The following is a 23,906-nucleotide window of genomic DNA, read 5'->3' on the forward strand; positions in this document are numbered from 1 at the left end:
CAGTTTATGTAGCCCCAGATGCCTGGAACACATGAGATCTGCCTGTGTCTGTATCCCAGTGCTGGTGTGCACCACCCATTAGATTTCTCAAGAACAGGTAAATAAATACCTTTATTTCAGGAAGTACATTCAAATACATCAAAGGATAAAGCTAATATTCACTGACTTTAATGCCTGGAATTTCCAATTAGGCAAAAACTACTAAGAAATTAGTACTCCCTGCAACTTCAGACCACTAAACCTTTAGACAAGTGAGACATTTTGAGCACGCCTTAAGAAAAGTCACTGGAGTTAAGTATGGTTATTAACAGGTCTTGACATATATTACTTCTTCTGACTTGCAGAGTCTTAATGTAGATCCCATAATACATAGGGAGGTAACATAGTAACCATGGTTGAGGACAGACAAAGGCTTCCTGCCTTTGATTTAGCTGTCCATCTGGAATTCCTTAAACATTTGATTATAGAACTAAGTAGTTTGCTACAGGCATTTAAGAACCAGTTTCTTATTTAACATAAAATTTCTGGTGATGAATTCACTACAAACATTTTGTTAAATGTATTATCGCTTATCATACATCTTCAATACAAAAACAGTATGGGAGAAGGTGCCTACCATGCTTAAAGACGCCAATGAGCAGGGACTTGTCAGCCTCAGTATCCCACCAAGCTGTAGGAGCCTCCAGCTGGTCCACCACTGGGAACCATATGTCAATCTCACTACATGTGTAAGGCAGTAAACACCGTGAGAGATAAGAAGTGATAGCCATTCAAAAGACAGTTAAAGGTCGCTTGTTTTATACAGTACTTCAAATGCTTATGATTCTGCCACATTTCCACGAACTAGTGCTAAATGTAGGAAAAAGGCCTGGCATAGAGACTTTAATTATCAGATATCTCAAAGACAGTATAGAGAGAAGTAAGCCAATCAGCCACTCCTGGAGTAAGGAAGGAAACACAATGCAAGAACGAATAAATACAAAGCGAGGCTGGCGAAGTGGCTCAGTATGTAAAGGCACTTTGCAACCAGGACCAACAACCCGCGTTCAGTCCCTGGAAGCCACCCAGGAGAGAAACTACCCTAGCAACTTTCCCTATGAGTGTCACATGCATGCTGTGCGTGTCCCTGTCCTCCCACAACACAAAACAACAGACAGACAGATGAATGAATGTGTAGTAAATAATGAAAGGAACACTACCTGGCTATGGCACCTCCTAACACTTTCTCTGCTTGGTCTCCAATAACCTCCTGTCTCAGGTAGTACAGCATCCGGACTCTCAACAGTACCCTGAAGGAAGAGACAGAGATACCTTAGCAACAGTGTAGCAAGCCTTCATGGGGACTCATCTGAATAGCATTCTTACTTGTTACACTGATGTTTCAAATGCTTCTTATAACTCTCATCTTGGAACAGAGTATCAGGGTTGTATTTCCGAATCCAGTCTGCCTTATGAATGTCAAAAGTACTTTGTGACTTGACTTTTTTCCCCTTACGCCCACGGGGCACAGGGATAGACAGACCTGGGAAAGGGGAGACACGGAAGACTTGGATTGAGAAAAACCCTGACACCTGAAAACGACTAGATAACCTGTGGAGAGATGAAAAGGTGGGAGTTGATAATTACCTGAATGATTCTGCAATTCTTTTGTCTTGCCATTTTCAGCAGGGCTAATCAAGTCCCAAATGAAGCTTTTGATGTTTTCATCCCCACGGTAGTGTAGAAGACAGTACACAAGGATGGCACGGCATATTGTCTCCACATCTCTTTCAGTCATGCGCCGCTTAAATCGTCCGTGAGACAAAATATCTCTCCAACGTCCCCAACTAACAAAACAGGAAAAGCAAGCAACACAAATATTTTGGGGGACATTCGAATTCAGTGATATTTGTTTCCCTGGCTCCCAGAATTGCCATCTCCTCCAAGAGTAGAAAATAAACAGAAGCTCCGTCACAGGCCAAGTGTCTTTCATGTGGTGCTTCTTGGCTACGTTGTGCATGATGAAAGTCAGTCAGCATGCACATGCCCTACTACTCACAAAGAGCTGCATTCTTACCCATATACCAGGAGATGCTTTTCTACCCGAAAGCAGTCAGTACGCCCATAGGTGTGGTGCCGGTCATGTCTTCGGGAACGTGGCCGTTCATCATCTTCACTTTCCAAATCAGAAAACTCAACCAGGTCATCATCTTTCAAAGTGCTGAAGTGTCGAGTCTGTTTCCGAACTCGAGGTGTGTCGATCACTAAGTTATTCTATATAGAAAAAGGACATATAACTATGATATGCTCATATGACGTAATCTTGAATACGTTACCAAAGTACTCAGATTTTTAGAGAATGTAAAACAATCTATAAGGCTCAGGAAGAAAAAGCGGTGGACATCTGTGGATCATAGCTTTGAATGCTTTGTCACTGAGAACTGGCACTATCAGAAAGTATAAGGACATGTGGCCTTGTTGGAGGAAATGTGTCACTTGTGATGAGCGTGATAGTTAAGAGCTTTAAGCTAGGTCAAGTGTCTCTCTTTTCCTGCTGCCTTTGGATCCAGATGAAGAACTCTTGAGCTACCATGTTTGCCTGCTTACCACCATGCTTCTGGCCATGATAATAATGGACTAAACCTCTGAAACTGTAAGCAAGCATCAATTAAATACTTTCCATTATAAGAGTTACTGTGGTCATGGTATTTCTTCACAGCAATAGAACATAACATATGTATGTCTTATAACATAAGACAACATAGAAGTTCAGACAGGGTTTCTCGGTGTGTAGCCTTGGCTGTCCTGGAACTCAGAGATTAGCCTGCCTCTGCCTCCTGGGTGCTGGGATTAAAGACGTGTGCCACCATCACCTGGACAACATCTAAGTATTTTTAGAGGGCTCCAAGGTAGAGAAAAATGTCCAAAACCTTTTCGTATAATACTGCACCCTAAGCTTCAGTTAGCATTAAAGAATTGGAACAGCTCAAGAGTGCAAGTTCTTTTGTCTTCTATATCACCTCCCCTCAAAGGAAAGGTAAGCTCACCTTACTATTCAGCAGATCCATGTCTAGGTCTGCCTTTTTGGCCCATTTTTGCCAAAAGTTTGGATCATCTAGGGAAATATCTGTCCTATTTTCAGAAGCAACAAAGCTTGCCTAGGGAGAAACAAATATAGAATAAAATTAGCTTACAATGCTTTTATACACACTGGGAAATTAACAAGTGTTTTAAAATGTTTCAGTCTTGGAGACTGCTGTCTTCATCTCTGGCTGCCCACGTAGGGTCTAACACAGAACGTACCTTGGCAAAAGTAGACCCTTTCCCTTCAGACTCAATAGTGATGGTTGTGGTCCGTCTCAGTAAGATCTGATCTATGTCCTCTTCACAAAACTTAGAACCCTCATCGTCTTCCTCCATTATGGCCGCATATGCACCTTTCCTTAGGAGATCTTCAATCTCTTTCTTGGAGAACTGTTGAATCTATAAAATTTAGGTCAAAGATAAAAATCTTTTTTTTTTAAAGACTTTAATTTATTTTTTTTTTAGATTGATTTATTTATTATATGTAAGTACACTGTAGCTGTCTTCAGACACTCCAGAAGAGGGCGCCAGATCTCGTTGCGGATGGTTGTGAGCCACCATGTGGTTGCTGGGATTTGAACTCTGGACCTTCAGAAGAGCAGTCGGGTGCTCTTACCCACTGAGCCATCTCACCAGCCCAAGATAAAAATCTTACAAAAAGAATAAAGTCTTGTTGACATTTAATTGTACTGTAAGAAATAATCATCAGTACAATTATCGATAATCTAAACAAGGTAATGACATTTTTGTGCAAAAATTGCATTTAGGCTGGCAAGATGCCTCAGCAGGTGAAGCTGATTGCAATGCAAGCCTGGAGACTGAATTCCATCTCCAGAACTCACTCACACGTGCACAAGCATACATCCAATAATAATTCTTTTTTTTTTTTTTTTTTTTTTTTTAGACAGGGCTTCTCTGTGTAGCCCTGACTGTCCTGGAACTCACTATGTAGACTAGGCTGGCCTCGAACTCAGAAATCCACCTGCCTCTGCCTCTCAAGTGCTGAGATTAAAGGTGTGCACCACCACTGCCAGGCTTCCAATAATAATTCTTAAGTAATTGCTTTTTTTCTCCTCTTATGAACCATCAGCAACTTATCTACAGACTCACTCCAGTAATGTTGCCATCCCGACCACTCATGGACTGAAGCACAGCTTTATCCAATCCCAACTTGAGGCTAGCTTTATCAAACATCTCTCTCTCATAGGAATTACGAGTGATGAGTCGGTACACCTTCACAGCTTTGCTCTGTCCAATTCGATGACAACGTGCTTGGGCCTGGTTAAACAGAGAACAAAGAGATATATAATATTAAGTCTCACTCTCAAACACTCAAAACCAATCAATTTCAAAAAGAAATTTCTGCCACATCTTGTGGACTAGAGTCAGCAAACTAGCTTGGATGTTTATCTTTTTCTATAAATGAAATTTATTTCAACCACAGACTGATTCATTTACATGTTGTCCATTGCTGGTTTTGTGCCAAAGAAGCAGAACTGAGTAGCTGAAACAAACAAAAGACTCCAAGGCCTAATACATTAGTATTAGGTTTGTTGTTGTTGTTCAAGACAGGGTTTCTCCGTGTAGTGTAATAGTCTTAGAACTCGCTCTGTAGTCTGGGCTGGCCTTAAACTCAGAGATCTGCCCACGGCATACACCACCATCACCTTTACAGGTTCTTAAACCATGTTAGTGGACTCCTGACCTCGCTGCCACCTTTAGGTCAACAATTTCCTCTTCCTTGGAAGAAGGAGGGTTCTAAGATCATGATCTTATTAAAAAAACCTCTTGGATTAGGCAGGTAGTTGGTAAGAGAATAATTTCCTTTACCTGCAGGTCATTCTGTGGATTCCAGTCTGAATCAAAGATAATACAGGTATCAGCAGCTGTAAGATTAATACCAAGTCCACCAGCACGGGTACATAGCAAGAAGACAAAGCGGTCTGAGTCAGGCTTGCTAAAGCGGTCGATAGCAGCTTGTCGAAGGTTGCCTCTAACTCGCCCATCAATACGTTCATATAAGTACCTGTTGAAATGGGGCAGGGTGTCATAAGGGGTAAAAGTGGCTAAGTAGAAGATCCTGCATGTACCAAGCAAACATTCTACCACTGAGATATACCACAACAATGCTTGAAACTTTATGAAAGTTATAATAACCACAAAACATTTTAGAATGATTCCTTCCTACCTCCTCTGGATCAGATAATCCTCCAAAATATCTAGACAGCGTACCATCTGGGAGAAGATCAGAACTTTATGGCCACCAGCTTTAAGCTTTGGAAGTAACTTGTCAATAAGAACTAACTTGCCAGCTGACCGAACCATAGCCTGCAGGTGGAAATCTTGAGGTATAATATGGCAAGCTTCCCGAAATTCCATCAGGATTTTCTCTTCTGCACCTGCAAACAAAATAGACAAAGTTAATGTTGGGGATAAGTAAAAACATAGTCTTAGTTAAGCTAGTGGCTTGAAGTAAATAGTCAAAAGACTCATGATCTCTTTTTAGTTGTCCCCCTCTTCCACAGCAGGGTTTCTCTGTGTGGCCCTGGCTATCCTGGAACTCACTTTGTAGACCAGGCTGGCCTCAAAACTCTCAGTAATCTGCCTGCCTCTGCCTCTGGAGTGCTGGGATTAAAGGTGTATGCCACCATACTCACCTAAGTAGTATGATCTTTTACCTTTCCTTCCTTCCTCCCTCTCTAGACACAAATGCATGCATACCAGCACTTGCATTCCCATGTGAATTTGAGCCCAGGAGCATGCCCAAGTTCACTAGGAAGTCAAACTAGGATGTCAGGTGTTCTGCTCTACCATCCTTTGTCACCTTCTACTGACAGAGGGTCTCATATGAAACAACCTGGAGCTAGGCCAGCTCCTAACACACCCAGAAGTCCTCTTATTTCTACCCCAAGAGGCATTTAAGATGTGAGCGGCCATGCCCAATTTTTCATATGGGTACTGGGAATTCAAATTCAGGTCCTGATGCTTGTGCAGCAAATGTTCTTGTCCATCTTCTTTTAACAATAATATCAACATTTCTTACAAAAAGTGCAGCAGGAAATATCCAAACTAATCTCCTACTTTTCTATACATTCTATACATTCTAAGGCAGGGCTTTCCTGAGTAACTGAATTTTAAGAACACATAAGTAACACGGACAAGAACTAAAATGGAACATACCTGTTCCCCTACCCCAAATCCAAAATGAAGTACAAGAAATTTTACCCAGAACAAAGAATAACTTGAGTTCTTCCTCATGAAATTGTACATAGAAAATCAATTTGAGGGACTATGTAAAACCAAGGAAACAGAAGTGTTAAGAGAGGGTGGTTGGCAAGATAGCTCAATAGGTAAAGGTGCTTGCTGTGTAAACCTGGCAACCAGAGTCTGATCCCTATAACCCACAGGAAAGTGGGAGGAGAACAGACTTACAACGCTGTCCTCTCAACTCCACGTGTGCTGTAGCACTCTTACACACACACACACACACAATCCTTTCCTAAGCCACTGCGCCATATTCCCAGTTAGGGTTTAGTCAACATACTGCTCTTTTTAAGGCTTTAAATCCCCTCACCATTGATGAGGTATGGGTGGTTGCAGCACTTGCGTAACTCCATCATTGTGTTCAGTAGATTAGGCATATTGGTATGACCTGCCCCTTTGGAAAGGAAGGAGAAATTCTTCTCTAAAATAGCTCTGTAATATTTCTTCTGGATATTGGTTAGCTCTACTTCAATAATAGTTTCCTGTTTGGGAGCCAAATTTTTTTCAACATCCTCTTTGAGTCTCCTCAGCATCATTGGCTTTAGAATGGCCTGAAGCTTTTGAACCTGTGGTTCATTATAAAGAGGAAAAAAAAAAATCACTCACTTTACATCGTATCATAAAGAGAAAAAGAAACAAATAAGATATATGGAAACACAAAAAAATCATTTCCCACTCTCTCAAGACTACAGATAATGTCACAAGGTAATCATAGCTCATCAGACAGGGGCTTACCTGCTCCTCGGTCTTCAGATCCCCAAAATCCTTAAGGAATTCTGATTCTGAGGGGAACTGAGAAGGTTCCAAGAAATGAAGTAGACTGAATAGTTCTTCTACAGTATTTTGTAATGGTGTCCCTGTGAGTAACACTTTATGCTCCTGGAAATGAGAAGAGAATTTGCAGAAATCCCATCAAGTATACAGTTAGTTTTAGTTTATCTACTGGTAATAGATCAGATTTCTGTCTTAACTTTTCTTTTCTTTTCTTTTCTTTTTTTTTTGTGGGGATGGGGGAGGTTTCGAGACAGGGTTTCTCTGTATAGCCCTGGCTGTCCTGGAACTCACTCTGTAGGCCAGGCTGGCCTCGAACTCAGAAATCCACCTGCCTCTGCCTCCCAAGTGCTGGAATTAAAGGCATGCGCAACCACGTCTGGCTCAAGTTTTCTTTTTCTTGCTTACTTATTAACAAAAACCATTTAAGAAATGCCCTTAGCTAACATATTGAAAGTAAATGCTGACTTTAGCCAGATAAAGTACTAGTAACTCAGATTACATTATTTCTAAATTCATGTCTCTCCATATCCAACTATGCAAAGAAATCGTAAAATGTTTCCATAGTGGACTAAAGAAACTATAGTTTCTTGCAGTAAGGTTCACCCCCTTGAATTCAGGCTTCCCTTTTGGCTAGCTCTGACAAAAAGAATACACCTTGAGTCTCATAGCTCAAGGTCACTTGACCCTTTTCAATATGGAAACACAGAAAAATAGTTTCCCAATATATGAAGACTACAGATGATGCCACAAGTGATATGGGCAGAACCTGAGGAAGTGATCTGGCCTGATATCACTTTGTAGAGAAGCCCACCTAATCTGGCCCACTAGAAGATGAGAGGCCATGTGCCATACATATAAGTGCTCCAAAGAAAAACTAGTATCAACAGCTGAGTGCAGCAACATTAATAACCCAGGAAAGAATAACTAGTATCAACAGCTGAGTGCAGCAACATTAATAACCCAGGAAAGGATAACTAGTATCAACAGCTGAGTGCAGCAACATTAATAACCCAGGAAAGGATAACTAGTATCAACAGCTGAGTGCAGCAACATTAATAACCCAGGAAAGGATAACTAGTATCAACAGCTGAGTGCAGCAACATTAATAACCCAGGAAAGGATAACTAGTATCAACAGCTGAGTGCAGCAACATTAATAACCCAGGAAAGGATAACTAGTATCAACAGCTGAGTGCAGCAACATTAATAACCCAGGAAAGGATAACTAGTATCAACAGCTGAGTGCAGCAACATTAATAACCCAGGAAAGGTTGGGTGTGGTGATCCCAGCACTGGGGAGGCAGAGGCAGGTGGATTTCTGAGTTCAAGGCCAGCCTGGTCTACAGAGTGAGATCCAGGACAGCCAGGGCTACACAGAGAAACCCTGTCCCAAAAACCAAATCAAACAAACACCTAGGAGAGACTATATGAATATGGCCCAATCAGAGAATCATGAAAAACAGAGTTGTTGTTTTAGATATTAATCTCTGGGATAGGTAACTAAGGCACATTTCCATTGTTCCTTGTGATTAAGAAGCACCCATTCACAATTCATTTCCAAAAACGTTTACATGATCTTCAGGGCCCTTAATATAAGGTTCCATTGTTCTCTGCTAAGTTCCAGCAATTTTCATTTCACAGGGAAATCAGATTTCATTTCAGAGTGACTACAAGTCATCTTGGGAAACTCACCAGGTCCATGTGCTTGAGACTATCAAGTAGCTTGCAATTACGGTTCTTCAGCCTATGGGCTTCATCAATGATAACACAACGCCATTCAATTTCACGAAGCTCAGGACAGTCTGACAAAATCATCTCAAAAGTGGTGATCAAGGCATCAAACTTATAAGCACCTGGGATGAGGCGACCCTAATCATGGAATCAGTGCAGTCAGAAAAGGTGCCTCCGAAACACATGCCCACCTGCAGAGTTCTGAACTTCCTTGCTATGTTTAAGAAAGTTTAACATGAAATACTACCACCAACTTCTGTCACTCCCAACAAACAGTGCCAAATCAATGAACATGATACACACTTTTCTCAACAGATTCAGCTTCCTGGGAAAATAACAGAACTAATTCACTGAGTGGAGCTGAACATTATTGACCATTGTATGCTTAGCTGCTGTAAATCTGTCTTAGATCACTCCTTAGTTAACAGTAAGGTATACAAAATGTTGACTAATGCTGAAACATACAAAGGGGGTGGGGGTGGGGTGGGTGGGGGTGGGGTGTGGAAACCAAGCCAGGTATCTTCCTGTAGCCTAGTTATCATAAGAGACTAAGACAACAGGAGCACAAGTTTGAGCCTTTATCTCAGAAACACTAAAACTAATTAAAATGAAGTGGTAGTAGCAACAGAGTATGTTAATATGGGACTCTGTCTAAAGTCTAACAAAAATCAAATAATTTCAACAAAATAAAGAACTACAATATATGAGAAAATTTAGTTTAGAAGTAAAAGAAAAATCATAAAAGAAACAAAACAGTAGTTAATACAATTTGCTATTAATACAAAATGGTTAATTCAAAATGTTTCCCTTAGAAAAAGCATCTTCTATTATAATTTTAGTTGTTTTAAAAAAAAGGGCAAATGCACATTTAGTTATTTCCACGGTTATCTCTCTGGCTGGGCAGTGGTGATGCAGGAGGATTTCTGAGTTCAAGGCCAACCTGGTCTACATAGAGTGAGTTCCAGGACAGCCAGGGCTACACAGAGAAACCCTGTCTTGAAAAACAAAACAAAACAAAACAAAACAAAAGGAAACAAAAGTTTCTCTCTCTGAAAAGTACTTTAAAGGACAGCAATGTTACTAGAAGTCTGTCTCAGATACTCGTATCCGCTGGTGGTGTGGTGCATGGCTATCATCGCAGCCTTCAGGAGGCTGACCAGGCTAGCTACACAACAAGGATGATTGTCCCAAAGCAAACAAGCAGTTCATCTACATAATGTACTCATATACTAAATCAGAATGTTCAGTGACTCACAATGTCTACTGGATAGAAACTGCAGAGTCAACTCATTCCACTACATAAAAAGCACCTTAAGTCATGGAGAGCCTCAGTGAACACCTTTCATTTGTCTGTAGGCCCTGAAACACTAGGGACCTTGCCTTACTTTTCTAAACATAGCGTTCCCACAGCATACAACTCACCCGTGAGTCTTTACAGTACATTTCATACTGCTGGATCATCTGCCGGCTGGCCAGGCTGCCGTGGTACACAATAGTGTTCATCTCTGTCCATGTATTGAATTCTCGCTCCCAGTTAGTAATGGTGGACAATGGAGCAATGACCAAAAAGGGACCATGGATGCCTACATTATATACCTCCTGCAAGAAGGCAATTGACTGAATAGTTTTGCCTAATCCCATTTCATCAGCCAGGATGCAGTTCTGCCTGTAGATTTTGGGGAATGGGAAGAAGAATATGCCAAAAATTTATCATCTTTAAAAAAAATCTACCAAGGAAAAAAATCATTTTGAGAAAATGTCTAAAAATAATTTCCAGACTAAGCCGACATGCTATAAGCTCACTTTTTTCTTTACCTGTTATACCAATTAAAGAGGAGCCAGTTGACCCCTTCTAACTGATATTCCCGTAATTGGTTTCTGTTTTTATATTCATGTGATAACTCCAATTTCTTCCAGGCATTTGCCTGTGGACGATTCTAAAAAGTAAAAACTTTGAATTAGTGGAGCAGTGGGTTATAACTTGTGAAATATGTTTGTGTTCATGAATGTATATTATTTTTTAAAGAAAGATAGCCCACAGGATACTTGAAGAAGATGCCAGGAAACTACATTTAAACTATTTAGAGGGCTGAAGAGAGAGAGTTCAGGAATGAAGCCCACTGCCTGCTCTTCCAGACTTTCTGAGTTTATTGAATTCCAGCATTCACATGGCAGCTCACAAGAGTTTATAACTGTAGAGACATGGGATTCAATGCTGCCTTCTGTTGTGCAGAGAAATCACACATACACATAAAATAAATATTAAAAAAGGGGAAAGAAAGAAGATTTTAAATGAAGTCCTTAAAGAAAATTGGGTGCAGTGATGTATGCCTATAATCCTAGCCCTCACAGGGATGAGGCAGGAGGGACCCTGGGTTTCTAAGCCTTGAAGAATCTTTTCACAGCACACACCTTTAATCTCAGCACTCGGGAGGCAGAGGTCACTGGAACTCTGGGTTTGAGGCTAGCCTAGTTTACAGAGTAAGTTAGGATAGCAAAGGTTACACAGAGAAACCGTCTTGAAAACCAAACATCAAACGAACCAAATAAATATGACATTTTGTGCTTTGTTTTGGGAGATAGTATCTCATCTGTCTAGGCTGACCTTGCACTTTTTTTTAAAAAAGATTTTATTTATTTATTATATGTAAGTACACTGTAGCTGTCTTCAGATCTCATTATAGGTGGTTATGAACCACCATGTGGTTGCTGGGATTTGAACTCAGGACCTCTGGAAGAGCAGTCAGTGCTCCTAACCGCTGAGCCATCTCACCAGCCCGACCTTGCACTTTCAATATCTCAACATCTCAAGTAGCTTGGAAGGCAGTCAAGTGCTATAAAGCTTAAATGCAGACAGTGAGGACATCACAAAATACAACCGGACTCAAGTACAGACCACCATGTATGAACAAATGTACTGCTTTCCCTTTTCTGCCTGTTGAAGCTCTAGATGTGATGTGTAATTTGATTTAAAATAAGACACACAATCGAACATGTGTTAACTCTGCCTTAATGATTGGTATATTATATTATAGTCAACCCTTTCTTACATGTTAAGAGAATTTCTATAACAGAAAGCTAAACCAATAAAAACTGCAAGTAGGAAAAGAAAATAAAGTCTTGACAGTCCTTTACACTACATTTGTCTTCTAAATCCAGATGTACTTACCACCCTCTTCAGTTCTGGATGCCTTGACTGGATCCGTTTAAATTCCCGAATCTTGCCCTCATCAACATCCTCTTTTAGCTCCCATGTACTGTCCTCATAGGGCAGAGAGCACCATTTTACCAGGTAGTAAATTACAGGCTAGGAGAAAGGAAAGTCAAAGTAGCAGTGATTAAAGGGTAAGACTTGACTCCAAAACCAGATTCCAAAGTAACAGCTCCACAGGTGCTAAACGCCAGCTGAATCTACCAACCACAGGCTCCAGGAAGAAATGCTGAAGCTCCAACCACAGTATTGGTTGGTCTTTACACATCACTGCAGGAGGAGCTCAGATGTGTGTATGTGTAATACCACTCCTATTTTTGCAATTCAAGATAGTCACTGCTGGGGTGGAGAACTGGACTCAGTATGCTGAGTGCTCTGGGTTTGATACCAGGTACTACAAAAATAAAATAAAAAAGATGATCCATCACTCTTGTGATAGTATTTCCATTAGGCTTATATAAAGCAAGCACAATTAGAAATCTTAAGCATAGCCAGATGTGGTGGCCTATACCATTATTCCCAGCACACGGGATATGAGCTTTAGGTTAGCCTGGTCTACAGCGCTAGGTGTAGGACAGCCAAGGAGACAAAGAAAACATTTCTTAAAAAAACCAACCAAAAAACCAAAGGGAGGTGGGGTGCTAGGCTTAGTGCGTTCAATGGGGATCTCTTAATTATCAATTTACAGACTCCTTCTTCAAATAGCTACCATTAAGTGTGAAAGTACCTCAACAAGCATGGTTCAAAGGAGTGCCTAGAAAGGATCCAACGGCTTGTTCTTTCTTTACTACAATGATTTTAGTTATTACTTGTCTAAAACCTTTTGTATAAATCACATATTTCTAGCATATTAGCTTATTTTTGTAAAGAATATACTGATTTCCACTGTTAGCTATACAAAACAGATGAAAATCAAACCTATTGGGGGGGGGGCATGAATACACACACTATTACTGTCAAATATTGGGAATATTAACTGTAACGTGAAAACACCAAAACATTTTTAACACAGTGCCAGTTGCACATTTTAAAGGATTTGAACATAAGGCCAGTTACTTTTGGAAAGTTGAGTACGGCGAACCTAAGACTGGCAAGGCAGGAAAAGCGGAGACCCTGAAAATGGTGAGAATTTAGGGTAGCCAACTCCCTAACCATTTGTCTATTCTCCAGTCACTTCCAGGACATATAACACCATGCACACTCAACCCACAAGGAGAATATGCATTATATACACTATACTTTACTAGAGTCTGAAGACATGAAAATATTAACGGGCCCGGTGTAACTAAGGCTGAGTTATTCTTAAGACAACAGGCCAATGCTACAGATCCTGTTGGAGTGACACGTGGTAGAATTGCATAGCTAGGAAGCCTAGCTTACAAGACCAGCTGAACACAATTACTCTTCTCCTAGTCACTGTCACAACCAAACACCTTCGTGAAGTGAAGCCGGCAATGGCTTGAAGCAAAAAATTAAGCTTTTCAGAAGAAAACAGAGTTTGTTGTCTAAATGTAATTTAAGACATGAGTGAGTTCATTTTTGGATTAGATCTAGTGTGATTCTTTGGAGAATCAAACAGGAAATCTACAAGACTTCAAAGTATTTGAAAATAAAAAGAATATATCCCCCAATCTGTAGAAGTAGTAGTAGTAATTCTCAAACCACTTTTAACAAAGAAAAATTCCCAGAAAAACAACTTGAAACTAAGCTCGTGTAGCCTCAGCCCACACTTACATAGTGGGAACTGTGAGACATGAGGGGGGCTGAATAATGGTGAGGTCAGGAGACACAGAAGCTAGAAGCCTGTGCAAGTGTTCTACTCATTGATTTAGGATTTGTGTGGAGGCTCTTCCTCAGAACCTGAGGAAGCGCTAAGGTAGGAATTAGTGTGGAGGCTCTTCCTCAGAGCCCGAGGAAGCGCTAAGGTTCCCGGCACAGACACTTCTGCTTCCTCTACTCCTCTGCCTTCCCATTGTATTTCTAAGAATCCAACAAAAGAAATTCAGAAATACCTTTTCAGTCCAAGGGTTTTTTCGGCCATATCTGAAAAATAAAGGATTGGCAAGCAAACAGAAGAAATCTGCAGAGGCTTTTCATGTTTCTCCGCGCCCAACTCACCTCACCATTATCCTTGTCAACACTGTGAGACTCGTCCAATATCCTATCCACCTCTACGTAGTCTGGATTGAAAGGCTCTTCATCCTAGGTGAGTGATGACGCCAAACAGTAAGGCAGGAAAGTCACTGTCTGGTAACCTACCTATACCTTTCTACTTTACCTTTACAAGTTAAAAAAACTAATGGGAATTGTGTATGTTTATAGCATTTAAAATCTATAAACCTACTTTTTCACCTATTACCAGAGACAGTCTCTCCTCCCTAACAGGAGCTACTGACTTCATTTATGTTCTGCACTCCAGGTCTTCTTCGCATTCTGTCTGTTGAACCAGTGCCTGAAGCATACAAGCTTGTCTATATTTCATAAAGCAGATATCACTTCAAAACTGTTCTGCTCTGCTTCATATCGAAGCTTTCCCAAGTGTTTAATACAGATGCCACCTCCATTTTCTTCATCTGTTTTCACTCAGTCTTCTGCTTACATACTACAATTAAAACAAATAACTAAACTACTCAATTGTTAAATATAATATTTCCTTGCTTATGTAGCTTCAATGTTTATTTGGTAGTAACCCCAGATATAAGAAATTAAAGTTCCTTTATTACTATTTTTTACCAATACTAGATTAGAAATTTGATTTAAAACATTTCTCAGACAGGAGATGAAGCTGAGTTGACAAGAGTGCTTGCTTGTTCAGCATGCAGAAAGCCCTGGATTACAGCCCCAGCACATGAAATGGTGGGGCCATGCCTATGATCCTAGCTCTCAGAGGTAAAGGTGACACTGGAGGACAGAGGATCAGAAGTTGAAGGTCAGAGTGAGTCAGTGCTTTAGCCTGGGCTACACAAGATTGTCTCATTAAAAAACAAACCAAACTAACACACACACACACACAAATGTTTTCTCATAGTGAGATAGTTGCTTGTATCTAAAGAGCCTATGATAGCTAAAGACCAGTATTAGAGAGGAGAGCCCGGTGAGGACTAGGTTACTTTATCATCCCTCCTGAAACTGACTCATCACCGCCTCACAATACTGAACGTCTGAAATTCCAGCTAATCCACAGACCATAACTAAACCTAGGAAAACAAAACTCTACACACTATACATAAACCAGTGTGTCTTTGCAGACTGACAGCCTGGTAATTAATGTGTGTTAGGAAAGAAAGGGAAGGCCATGTGTACACTTTGGTCCCAACCCTTGTAAGGGCAGGAAGGCAAATATGAAGACAGCCTGGATTATACAGTGAGACCTTGTTGTCTCACCAAAACCAAAACCAAATCAAACCAAAACCAAACAAAAACAAAACCAGCAAAAATTTTAAAAAAAGATTAGTCAATACTATGCTACTTACTTCATGAAAGAAGTGTCTCATCTGAGCCATTTTTGTTTTGAACCGCTTTAGTTTCTGGTGGATCCTCTTATCCTTCTCCAGCTGGGAGATGGTTGCCCACTCACAGTGCAGATAGGAGCTACAGTAGATGGACAAAGCCAGTCACTCAGTGAGACCCGGAGCCTGGCACTTTAACCCTGGGGATCTAGAGACTTAGCCACCAAGAGGTGGGCAAGCATGTGCTTTAGCAGGAGGCCGCTGAGGCCAGTGCTCCTTAAGCCTGGATGCGCATACAAGCCACCTAGATGCCCACACTTCCAACTTGCACTCAAGTAATGCTACATCTGTTGTTGGTTGCAAACTACAGTTCAGCGTATTAAGGCCTTAAAAACTGTTCTCACCCCACTTTCTGCAAAGAAACAGTCATTTTAATCACTGAAAATTTCAGACTAGTCCTTGGGAAAAAAATAAAAAGAATAAAATAAGGGGGTAGGGTAAAGCATTGACAGTCTGTGGATTTAGAGGGAGCAGTAGTCCCCATAAGAGGCCCTTCCAGAGCTGCTAAATTTAGGGTGAACAGCTGACTGTATGTAACTTACTAGTTCTTGTACTTGACAAAGAATTCTTCAGCCTCTGTGTATTGTCCAGAAGGAAGCTGAGAAGAAATACAGAAATTATAGTCATATATTTATCAAAGATCTTTTAATTTCATCCACACACGGGAGAACTTCATCCTAGTGTTTCCTGAATATTTCATTAATCAAGGAACTAATTTAGTACTAAAGGCCTGAGAGTTGAAAAAAACGCTTTTATGCACTGTAAACCAAGTAGTAAAACAAAGAAGTAAAACTCTAGCTAGCTTTCATATATCGTCTCTGTCTTTTATTTGAGGGTAGTGGGTCGAGACTGGGTTTTTCTCTGTATAGGCCTGGCTGTCCTTGAACTCAGAGATTCACCTGCCTCTGCCTCCCTAATTCTGGGATTAAAAGTATGTGCCACCATCAACTGGCCCTTATACCATCTCTTATAACTACACACTAGCAATATATTTTGTGACTCAAAGGTACTCATTAAATAAAGCTTAGGAACTAGGCATGTAACTCACTAGTAGAGACTACATCATTGGAAAAATAGTTCTTTAAAAGTAATATGAATTCAACATTAAATATACTATGAATGCACTGAAGACAGAAAGGCCTCACCTCTTTCTTCACAACTCGCATGGAAAGCACTTTGTCTACAATAGCTGCATCTTCTTCACTGGGATTCTCCTGTAGCAAAAGATGTCGTCAATCAACTAATTGTTGAAAAAACAAAACTGGGTGTGGTAGTTCATACCAGTAATCCCTGCACTCCAGAGACTGAAACAGAGGCAAGAGGATTACTGCCTGGCCTGCAGATGCAGGCACAGACACACAGACACACGCACACACGCACACGTGCAAAGGCTCTTAAATGGTTAATGTTAGCTTACCACAAAGAACTGCATGGAAGGAAGAGTCTCGCCATCAGGCTCTTGCACTGGTTCTGGGAGGATGGGCTCGGGTTTTATTGGACCAGTTACATCGACCTCCTCCTCCTCTTCATCGTCTGTTATCTTTATATCCAGGTCCTCTGTATATTTTTTTCGCTTAACTTGGCGGTTTGAACGTCTCTTCTGTAGAGGACATGCAGTTAATTGCTCAAAACTCTCAAAGTGAGAACTTTTTTGGACACAGTGAATTGTGTATCTGTGCTCCAGGCGAGCCCCGAACTCTCAAGCCTCTTATCTTTCTCTATCTCCATGTACTGGTATTATTACACTACACAACCTTTCAAAGGGAAAACTTTGCTTATGCTAATAGATCCAACATCCTCATAAAAACAAACCAAACAGTGGTAATGAGCTTCTTTCCTACCTCCATGACATAGTCATGTGTTCACACAGACAGCAAGCAGGAGCCCTCCCTGGGAGTGGCTGCTAGGTGCTCTAAGAAGTTCACATGGGGCAGCAGGGGGGAGTCTACCTACAATGCACACCTGTGGCAGGGCAGGAGGAGCTCATCAGGCACATTGTGTCTGTAGCTAAAGAGTTGGTTTTCTTTCTTACCTATATCTTATTTACTTACTACTGTTATAGTGTGTGTGTCAGAGAACAGCTTTGGGGTTGGGGAAGAATGAGGGGAGGTGTCAATTCTCTTCTTCCACTATGGGTTCAGGCATGAAACTCAGGTAGTCAGGCCTGCATGGCAAACTCTTACCTCATGAACCATCTCAATGGCCCTTGAGGTTCTGACAAAATAATATAATTTCATATGTACTATTATGTCACTTCTTTAGTTAACACCACTATTTTTCTTTGTTTCTTAACTTTTTGGTTTTGTTTATTGGTTGTTTTAAGGCAGGATCTTTTTCTACATAACCCAGTCTGTCTTAAAACTCACTCTGAAGACAGGGTGACCTTGAACTCAAGATCCACTTGTCTCTGTCTTCTGAGCACTGGGTTCATTGGCATGCACCACCAAACTGTAAGTTTAGCTAACAATATTTCTTTGAGTCAGTTTTCTTTATCTTAGGTCAGCCGGGCATTGTGGCATACATCTCTAATCCCAGATTCTGTAGGCAGAGGCAGGTGAATCTGAGTTCAAGGTCAGCCTGGTCTACATAGTGAGTTCCAGGACAGCCAGGGCTACACAGAGAAATCCTGGCTTGAGGACAATATATATAGCCAGGTGGTGGTGGCACATGCCTTTAATCCCAGCACTTGGGAGGCAGAGGCAGGTGGATTTCTTGAGTTCGAGGCCAGCCTGGCCTACAGAGTGAGTTCCAGGACAGCCAGGGCTATACAGAGAAACCCTGTCTCAAAAAAAAAAAAAAAAAAAAAAAAAAATTTATATATATATATATATATATATAATTACATTTATAATATTTGTATATTTGTAATATATTATGATATATACTACTTAAGTATATGTTTACAGATATATATTTAGGTCTATTTTATTATTTCTAGTGGCTAAATAAGTAATTTTTAAAGTAGTTTAATACATGTAGCTCATGATACAAAAATGGGGAAGGAGACATTTTTCAACATAATATATCCCCAGAAAATGAAAAAAAAAAAGAGTCACATGACAAAAATGCTGAAATTGAGCAAACTTGCACAGCACAAAACTAATTTGTAAAAATCAATTCTCCTAGAGATTGAGAGAAAGCCCAGTGGTAGGGCATCTGTCTAATATATATATACATATATATAGTCTTGGGCATAGTTCCTCAATACAATAAATACATAAATAAATGAATTAGTAATGATATTCCTACTCAGAGTAGGATAAAAAACAAAAAGATAGCATGTATAAAAGTTTAGCTTATCTACATGATTAAGTATCTTAAGATATAAAATAATCCATGAGAAGGAAAATAAAAATGTTATAGGTTATAAAGAACAAACTTTGGGCAGGGCAGGGGTGGCACAAGCCTTTAATCCCAGCACTTGGGAGTCAGAAGCAGGCGGATTTCTGAGTTTGAGGCCAGCCTGGTCTACAGAGTGAGTTCCAGGACAGCCGGGGCTATATAGAGAAACCCTGTCTCGAAAAACCAAAAACCAACCAACCAACCAACCAAACAAACAAACAAAACCAACAAACTTTGGTAAATGGATATATAAATTTGACCATGGAACACTTTTAGTTAGATGAGCATATCCATCTACAGAGAATAAGTAGAAATAAACAGCTATGCTGAAAAAGAAACCAAGAAAAAATAAATCCAATTTACAAAAGCCCTAAAGTGGGTGAAGGATCTCTAAACTGAAAACGTTAAACAGAAGAAATAGAAAGCACCAGAAGGAAAGGTTCCCATGCTTATGGATTTAAAGAACTAAGGGCTACAGCTCCAAACGTACTCTAAGGCTCAATATAATCCCCATCAAAATTACCACAGTATTTGTTCAGCAATAAAAAAAAAAAAACTAACTTAAAATTAATATGGATGCACAAAAGGCCCAAGTATCTGAAATAATTAAGCCAAAGAACAATGCTGGGATTATCACAATATCTAGTTTCAAATTATACCACAAAGTCATAGGAACAAAACCAGCACAGGATCTAGATACCTACAGCAATGAACAGAATTCAGGACTTTCTCAAATAAAAAGCTTCTGCATAGCAAAGGAAATGATTACCATGGTGAAAAGAAAAATCCATAAAATGGAAAAAGTATTACTGTACCTCCAACAAGGAATAATATCTATACAATATAGAGTTTAAGGTTGGAAATGAGGATAAAGGTGCTGGAAAGCAAGCCTGACAAACTGAGTTCAATTCTTGAACATGCATGGTGAAAGGAGAGAACCAATCCCTGTGAGTTGTCTTTTCATCTCCATATGTGCACTCAGCATGTCCTACACCATACACAGACACACAAAGTGACTAAATGCCAACCTTTCCATTTATAGGTTCTGAATTTTAAAAAGATTTATTTATTTGTAGAGAGATGTCTCAACCTTTCCATTTATAGGTTCTGAATTTTAAAAAGATTTATTTATTTGTAGAGAGACGTCTCAATGGTTACCGGTTGCTCTGCTAGTGGAACTGGGTTCAATTTCTTATACTCACATAGTAGCTGACAACCATCTCTAATTCTAGTTTTAGGGAATGCAACACCTCTTCTGGCTTCCACCAGCACTGTAGACATGTGGTGTATAGATATACATGCAGACAAAACACCAATACACATAAAATAATAAAATATTTTCAAAGATTTATTTTTATTTTGTGTGTATGAGTATCTATCTACATGTATTATAAGCACCATGTGCCTGCCTGGTGACCTTGGCCAGAAGGCGATGGTAATCTTGGCACTCAGGATGGTAGAGCAGAAGGATCATCAATTTGAGGCCTGTATGGTCACTAAAGCAAGATCGTCTTAAAAAGGGAGTTGGTGTTATGGCATAAGCCTGTGAACCTCGCCTGAGACAGGAACATCACTTGACTGCAAAACCACCCAGGAGGGCAGTTTATGCCTAGCACTTGGAAGTAGAGGAAGAAGCAGCAGTTCCTATTCGGCTGTGCTTCACACAGAGTTGGGAAATGTGAGAGCCTATCCCAAAGCCCAGAAGAAAGGAAGAACAGATAAACAAGTAAAGAGAAATCTGGGCTGAAAACGAAGCTCGGTGGTAGGAACGCTTGCTGCTCTTGTAAGCATGAGGACCTGAATTCAAGACCCTAATATTCACATAAAAAGCTGGGTGTGGGGCAGGGGGCTTGCTGGCTGTCATCCTAGGTCCAGGTTCACTGAAAGATGCTATCTCAAGGGAATAGGTCAGACAACAGTAGAGAAGGACACTCAACATCCTCCTAGTGTCTCTTTCAACACACACATGAGCATGGACATGTACATACAAACTAAAAATAAGTAAGTTAATCAATATAAAAAAACAGAGAGGGGCTAGAGAGATGGTTCAGAAGTTAAGAGCCCTCGCTGCTCTTCCAGAGGACCTATAGTCAATTCCCAGCACCCACATGGTGATGCATTCTGTAACGCCCCACCGCAGGGGGACCCAACTCCCCTTACTGACCTCTAAGGGTACTAGGCATTCGAACAACACACACATATACATGCAAGCTAACACCCAGATACATAAAATAACTTGTTTTTTAAGTTAAGAGAGAGAGAGAGACTCTGTTCATTTACTCCAAACTTCCACTTACTAATGGTGAATTCAGACCAGTGAGATACATTAGCAAGTGCCAGAACATGGAGGACAAGAAGTCCTGATTCCCTAGAACGTCACACTCAACAGGGAAGCACTTTTAAATAATGCCACCAGTTTTAATCAGCAAATTTTAATTCTTTCTGTGGTTATCAATTGTAGCCACAGACAGCTCTATAAGGCAGCAAATGAGAACTGAAGGCGGAGGGTCTTCTGGTCTGGTTTTTCATTTCTTCTATGTCTCTCATCTTCTAAGGCAGAAAGGAAAACAACCCAAACTCTATGCCTAACCACCTAGAGTTCTTGTCAGAAAGCACAAGCACAGGAAAAGTGGAACAAAGGGATAGCTGAGCAGCTCCACACTCGAGGAAAAGTACCCCACATGCCTCCTATACTGCATCATGAGCTTACATGCTGTGTTCAGTTCCTGTAACACAGGACTTTGGGAAGTAAGTACTGACATTTTCATAGGGACTACTTTTATTTGAGATATTCAGAGCCAGAATGTTTAAGCCCTTTAAGGTCCTTTACCTGGATGCTGCTCTCTTCGTCCTCCCGGGGAGACTGTGCAGGCATAACTTCCACATCAGAGTTGTCAGACGATGTGTTACGCTTTCTCTTCTTGCCCACGACAGGAGTGATGGTGCTAAGGAGGAGACCAAGTCCATTTTCAATGAAAGCAAGGATATTTTATGAGTAAGCAAACACCAGTAATCTAAAGTGTCATATACTAAACTTCCAGACAGAAATATTTGGGTCTAAAATATTTTATTTGAAAATAAAAACATTTGACTTTCCAGTCTATGGTACAAATGCTACGAAGAAGTACAGAGTCTGAAAAAGGCAGCAATTAGCCTGAAAGGATAACCTTGTCCTGACAGACACTTCTCTGAGGAGCAAATAACAGAGATGAAACTGAATTCTTTTTTTTTCCTTATTTATTTTTTTAAAGATGCATTATTTTATGTGGAAAGTGTTTTTGCCTCCATATATGTAGGTGTAACAGCTGCATGCCTGGTGCCTACAGAAGCCAGAAGAGGGTGTCTGATCCCCTGAATAGGAGCTATAGGTTGTAAGCTGCCATATGGTACTGGGAACTGAATTCTGGACACCTGCAAGAGCTGCAGCATTCTTCACTGCTGAGCCTCTCCGGCCTTCCCAAACTTTTTTTTTTTTTTTTTTTTTTAAATAAGGTGGAAAAAGCTATACAGCTTGAAGAACATACAAAGTATGTTGGAGCTAATAAGAAAGTAGCTCCAAGAAATAAAAGAAAAAAACCTAAGATTGCAACAAGAACCTATCAAGCCACACTCCCTTGAAAGAGGTCTACAGTGGACAGTGACTGAAGTTGAAGGGTAGGGAAGCAGTGTCCAGCAGCTCTCTTATACGGAGGTGGTAGGGGCACTGAGAAATCTTCTACATGACAGTAATGAAAAAGTCAGCAATGTGCAAAGTGGTATCTGAACTACTCATCTGTCCTGTACCTTAAGGTTCTCTCCTAGCTCCTGTGGTAACTGCTATACATAGCTCACACCAATATAACCTCACAGGAGTGTGCTATCTCCAGCACCCCACGGGGCAGCAGAGAGCAGTCACTATCCTGCAGTATGCTGTTCCCAGCACCCCGCTGCGCAGCAGGAATACTCACTTTAGCTTACTCTTGCCCTTCGTTTTGGAGGCAGCAGCAGTCTTGCTCTTCTTTGGCTTCTCCTCCTTCAGCCTTTCCCCACTGCTCTTCTTCCTGCGTTTCTTTTCACCCTCCTCCTCTGGCCGGACACTAGGCAGCTCATCCTCATTCAGGACTCGAGGGATGTTTTGCTCACCCCTGGCCCGGGCCCTAGCAATGGCCTCTGCCACAATCCGATTTGCTTTCTCTTGCTTTTTCTGGTGCTCCAGCCTGCGGTTCTCCTCCATTCCAGTCTTCCCTGCAGTATGAGGGGCACAGCTTGCTGGTGATGACAGGGCTGCCACTTCACTGGCACTTAGAACTTTAACCACAGAGAGTCCAGAGGAGGCTCCCTGAGAAGAGCCAGCCTGGGAAAACAAAGACACTACAGTTTCAACATGTTTGCAATTTAAATGGCCTAAATAAAGCTAGGTATACTCATCCAGATATGGGGGCACAAGCCTGTAATTCCAGTACTTGGGACACAGAGAAAAGAGAATTGATTGCCCAGTAGCTCAAGGTCAAGCTGGCCTATATAGTTAAATTCCAGGCCAGCAAAGGGTTACATAATGAGATACTGTTTAACACACACACACACACAAACAAAACACAAACTAGGTACATATGCCTTAAAAATCAGGCATTTCAAATCATCTTTCTTCTTAAATTTTTACCTATTTACTTATTTTGGACAGAGTCTATCTATTATGAAGCTCTGGCTGTCGTGGAGCTCACTATGTCAATCAGACTGGCCTAAACTCAAAGATGCACCTGCCTATGCCTCCCCACTGAGGGCTAGGATTAAGGGCAAGGGCTCGCCATGCTTGCCTCTTTCTTTCTTGAGGAAACAGTCTTGCTATAGAGTACAGCTCAGGCTTATTCTCCCTACCTGACCCCCACAATGTCATAATAAAGACAACAAACATTTTAAAGATAAATATTACAGAAATTATCACCTCAAATTCAACAATAATGCTTCATCTTTGCATGATTTAAGCAAAACAAGGTTTCCATGGGTGAAGTTCCGAGGTATGAAGTTAGAATTTAC

At 40.7% G+C, this 23,906-nt stretch overlaps 1 protein-coding gene across 6 annotated transcripts in view; it reads right to left on the minus strand.

The window, feature by feature from the left end:
• The window catches only part of Chd8 (chromodomain helicase DNA binding protein 8), a 61,086-nt gene that overhangs the window by 13,418 nt on the left and 23,762 nt on the right, over positions 1-23,906 (minus strand). For 5 of the 6 annotated variants that reach the window (XM_021181311.3, XM_029469309.2, XM_029469310.2 and 2 more), the window contains exons 4-26: positions 22,841-23,226; positions 21,724-21,838; positions 16,969-17,151; positions 16,697-16,765; positions 16,094-16,149; positions 15,516-15,633; positions 14,161-14,244; positions 12,001-12,138; positions 10,647-10,768; positions 10,254-10,497; positions 8,793-8,969; positions 7,063-7,206; positions 6,638-6,893; positions 5,252-5,462; positions 4,894-5,089; positions 4,174-4,341; positions 3,283-3,462; positions 3,027-3,137; positions 2,057-2,253; positions 1,627-1,826; positions 1,366-1,546; positions 1,200-1,289; positions 617-720 (exon numbers count right to left, since the gene is read on the minus strand). In XM_021181311.3, the coding sequence (XP_021036970.1) occupies positions 617-720; positions 1,200-1,289; positions 1,366-1,546; positions 1,627-1,826; positions 2,057-2,253; positions 3,027-3,137; positions 3,283-3,462; positions 4,174-4,341; positions 4,894-5,089; positions 5,252-5,462; positions 6,638-6,893; positions 7,063-7,206; positions 8,793-8,969; positions 10,254-10,497; positions 10,647-10,768; positions 12,001-12,138; positions 14,161-14,244; positions 15,516-15,633; positions 16,094-16,149; positions 16,697-16,765; positions 16,969-17,151; positions 21,724-21,838; positions 22,841-23,226 (3,730 nt within the window). The remainder of the gene's footprint in view (positions 1-616; positions 721-1,199; positions 1,290-1,365; positions 1,547-1,626; positions 1,827-2,056; positions 2,254-3,026; positions 3,138-3,282; positions 3,463-4,173; positions 4,342-4,893; positions 5,090-5,251; positions 5,463-6,637; positions 6,894-7,062; positions 7,207-8,792; positions 8,970-10,253; positions 10,498-10,646; positions 10,769-12,000; positions 12,139-14,160; positions 14,245-15,515; positions 15,634-16,093; positions 16,150-16,696; positions 16,766-16,968; positions 17,152-21,723; positions 21,839-22,840; positions 23,227-23,906) is intronic. The other variant, XM_085828625.1, reaches the window with a different exon arrangement.

This window comes from Mus caroli, unplaced genomic scaffold (assembly GCF_978045245.1).
Source record: "Mus caroli unplaced genomic scaffold, Mus_caroli_1 scaffold_12, whole genome shotgun sequence".
NCBI classification, from domain to species: domain Eukaryota; kingdom Metazoa; phylum Chordata; class Mammalia; order Rodentia; family Muridae; genus Mus; species Mus caroli.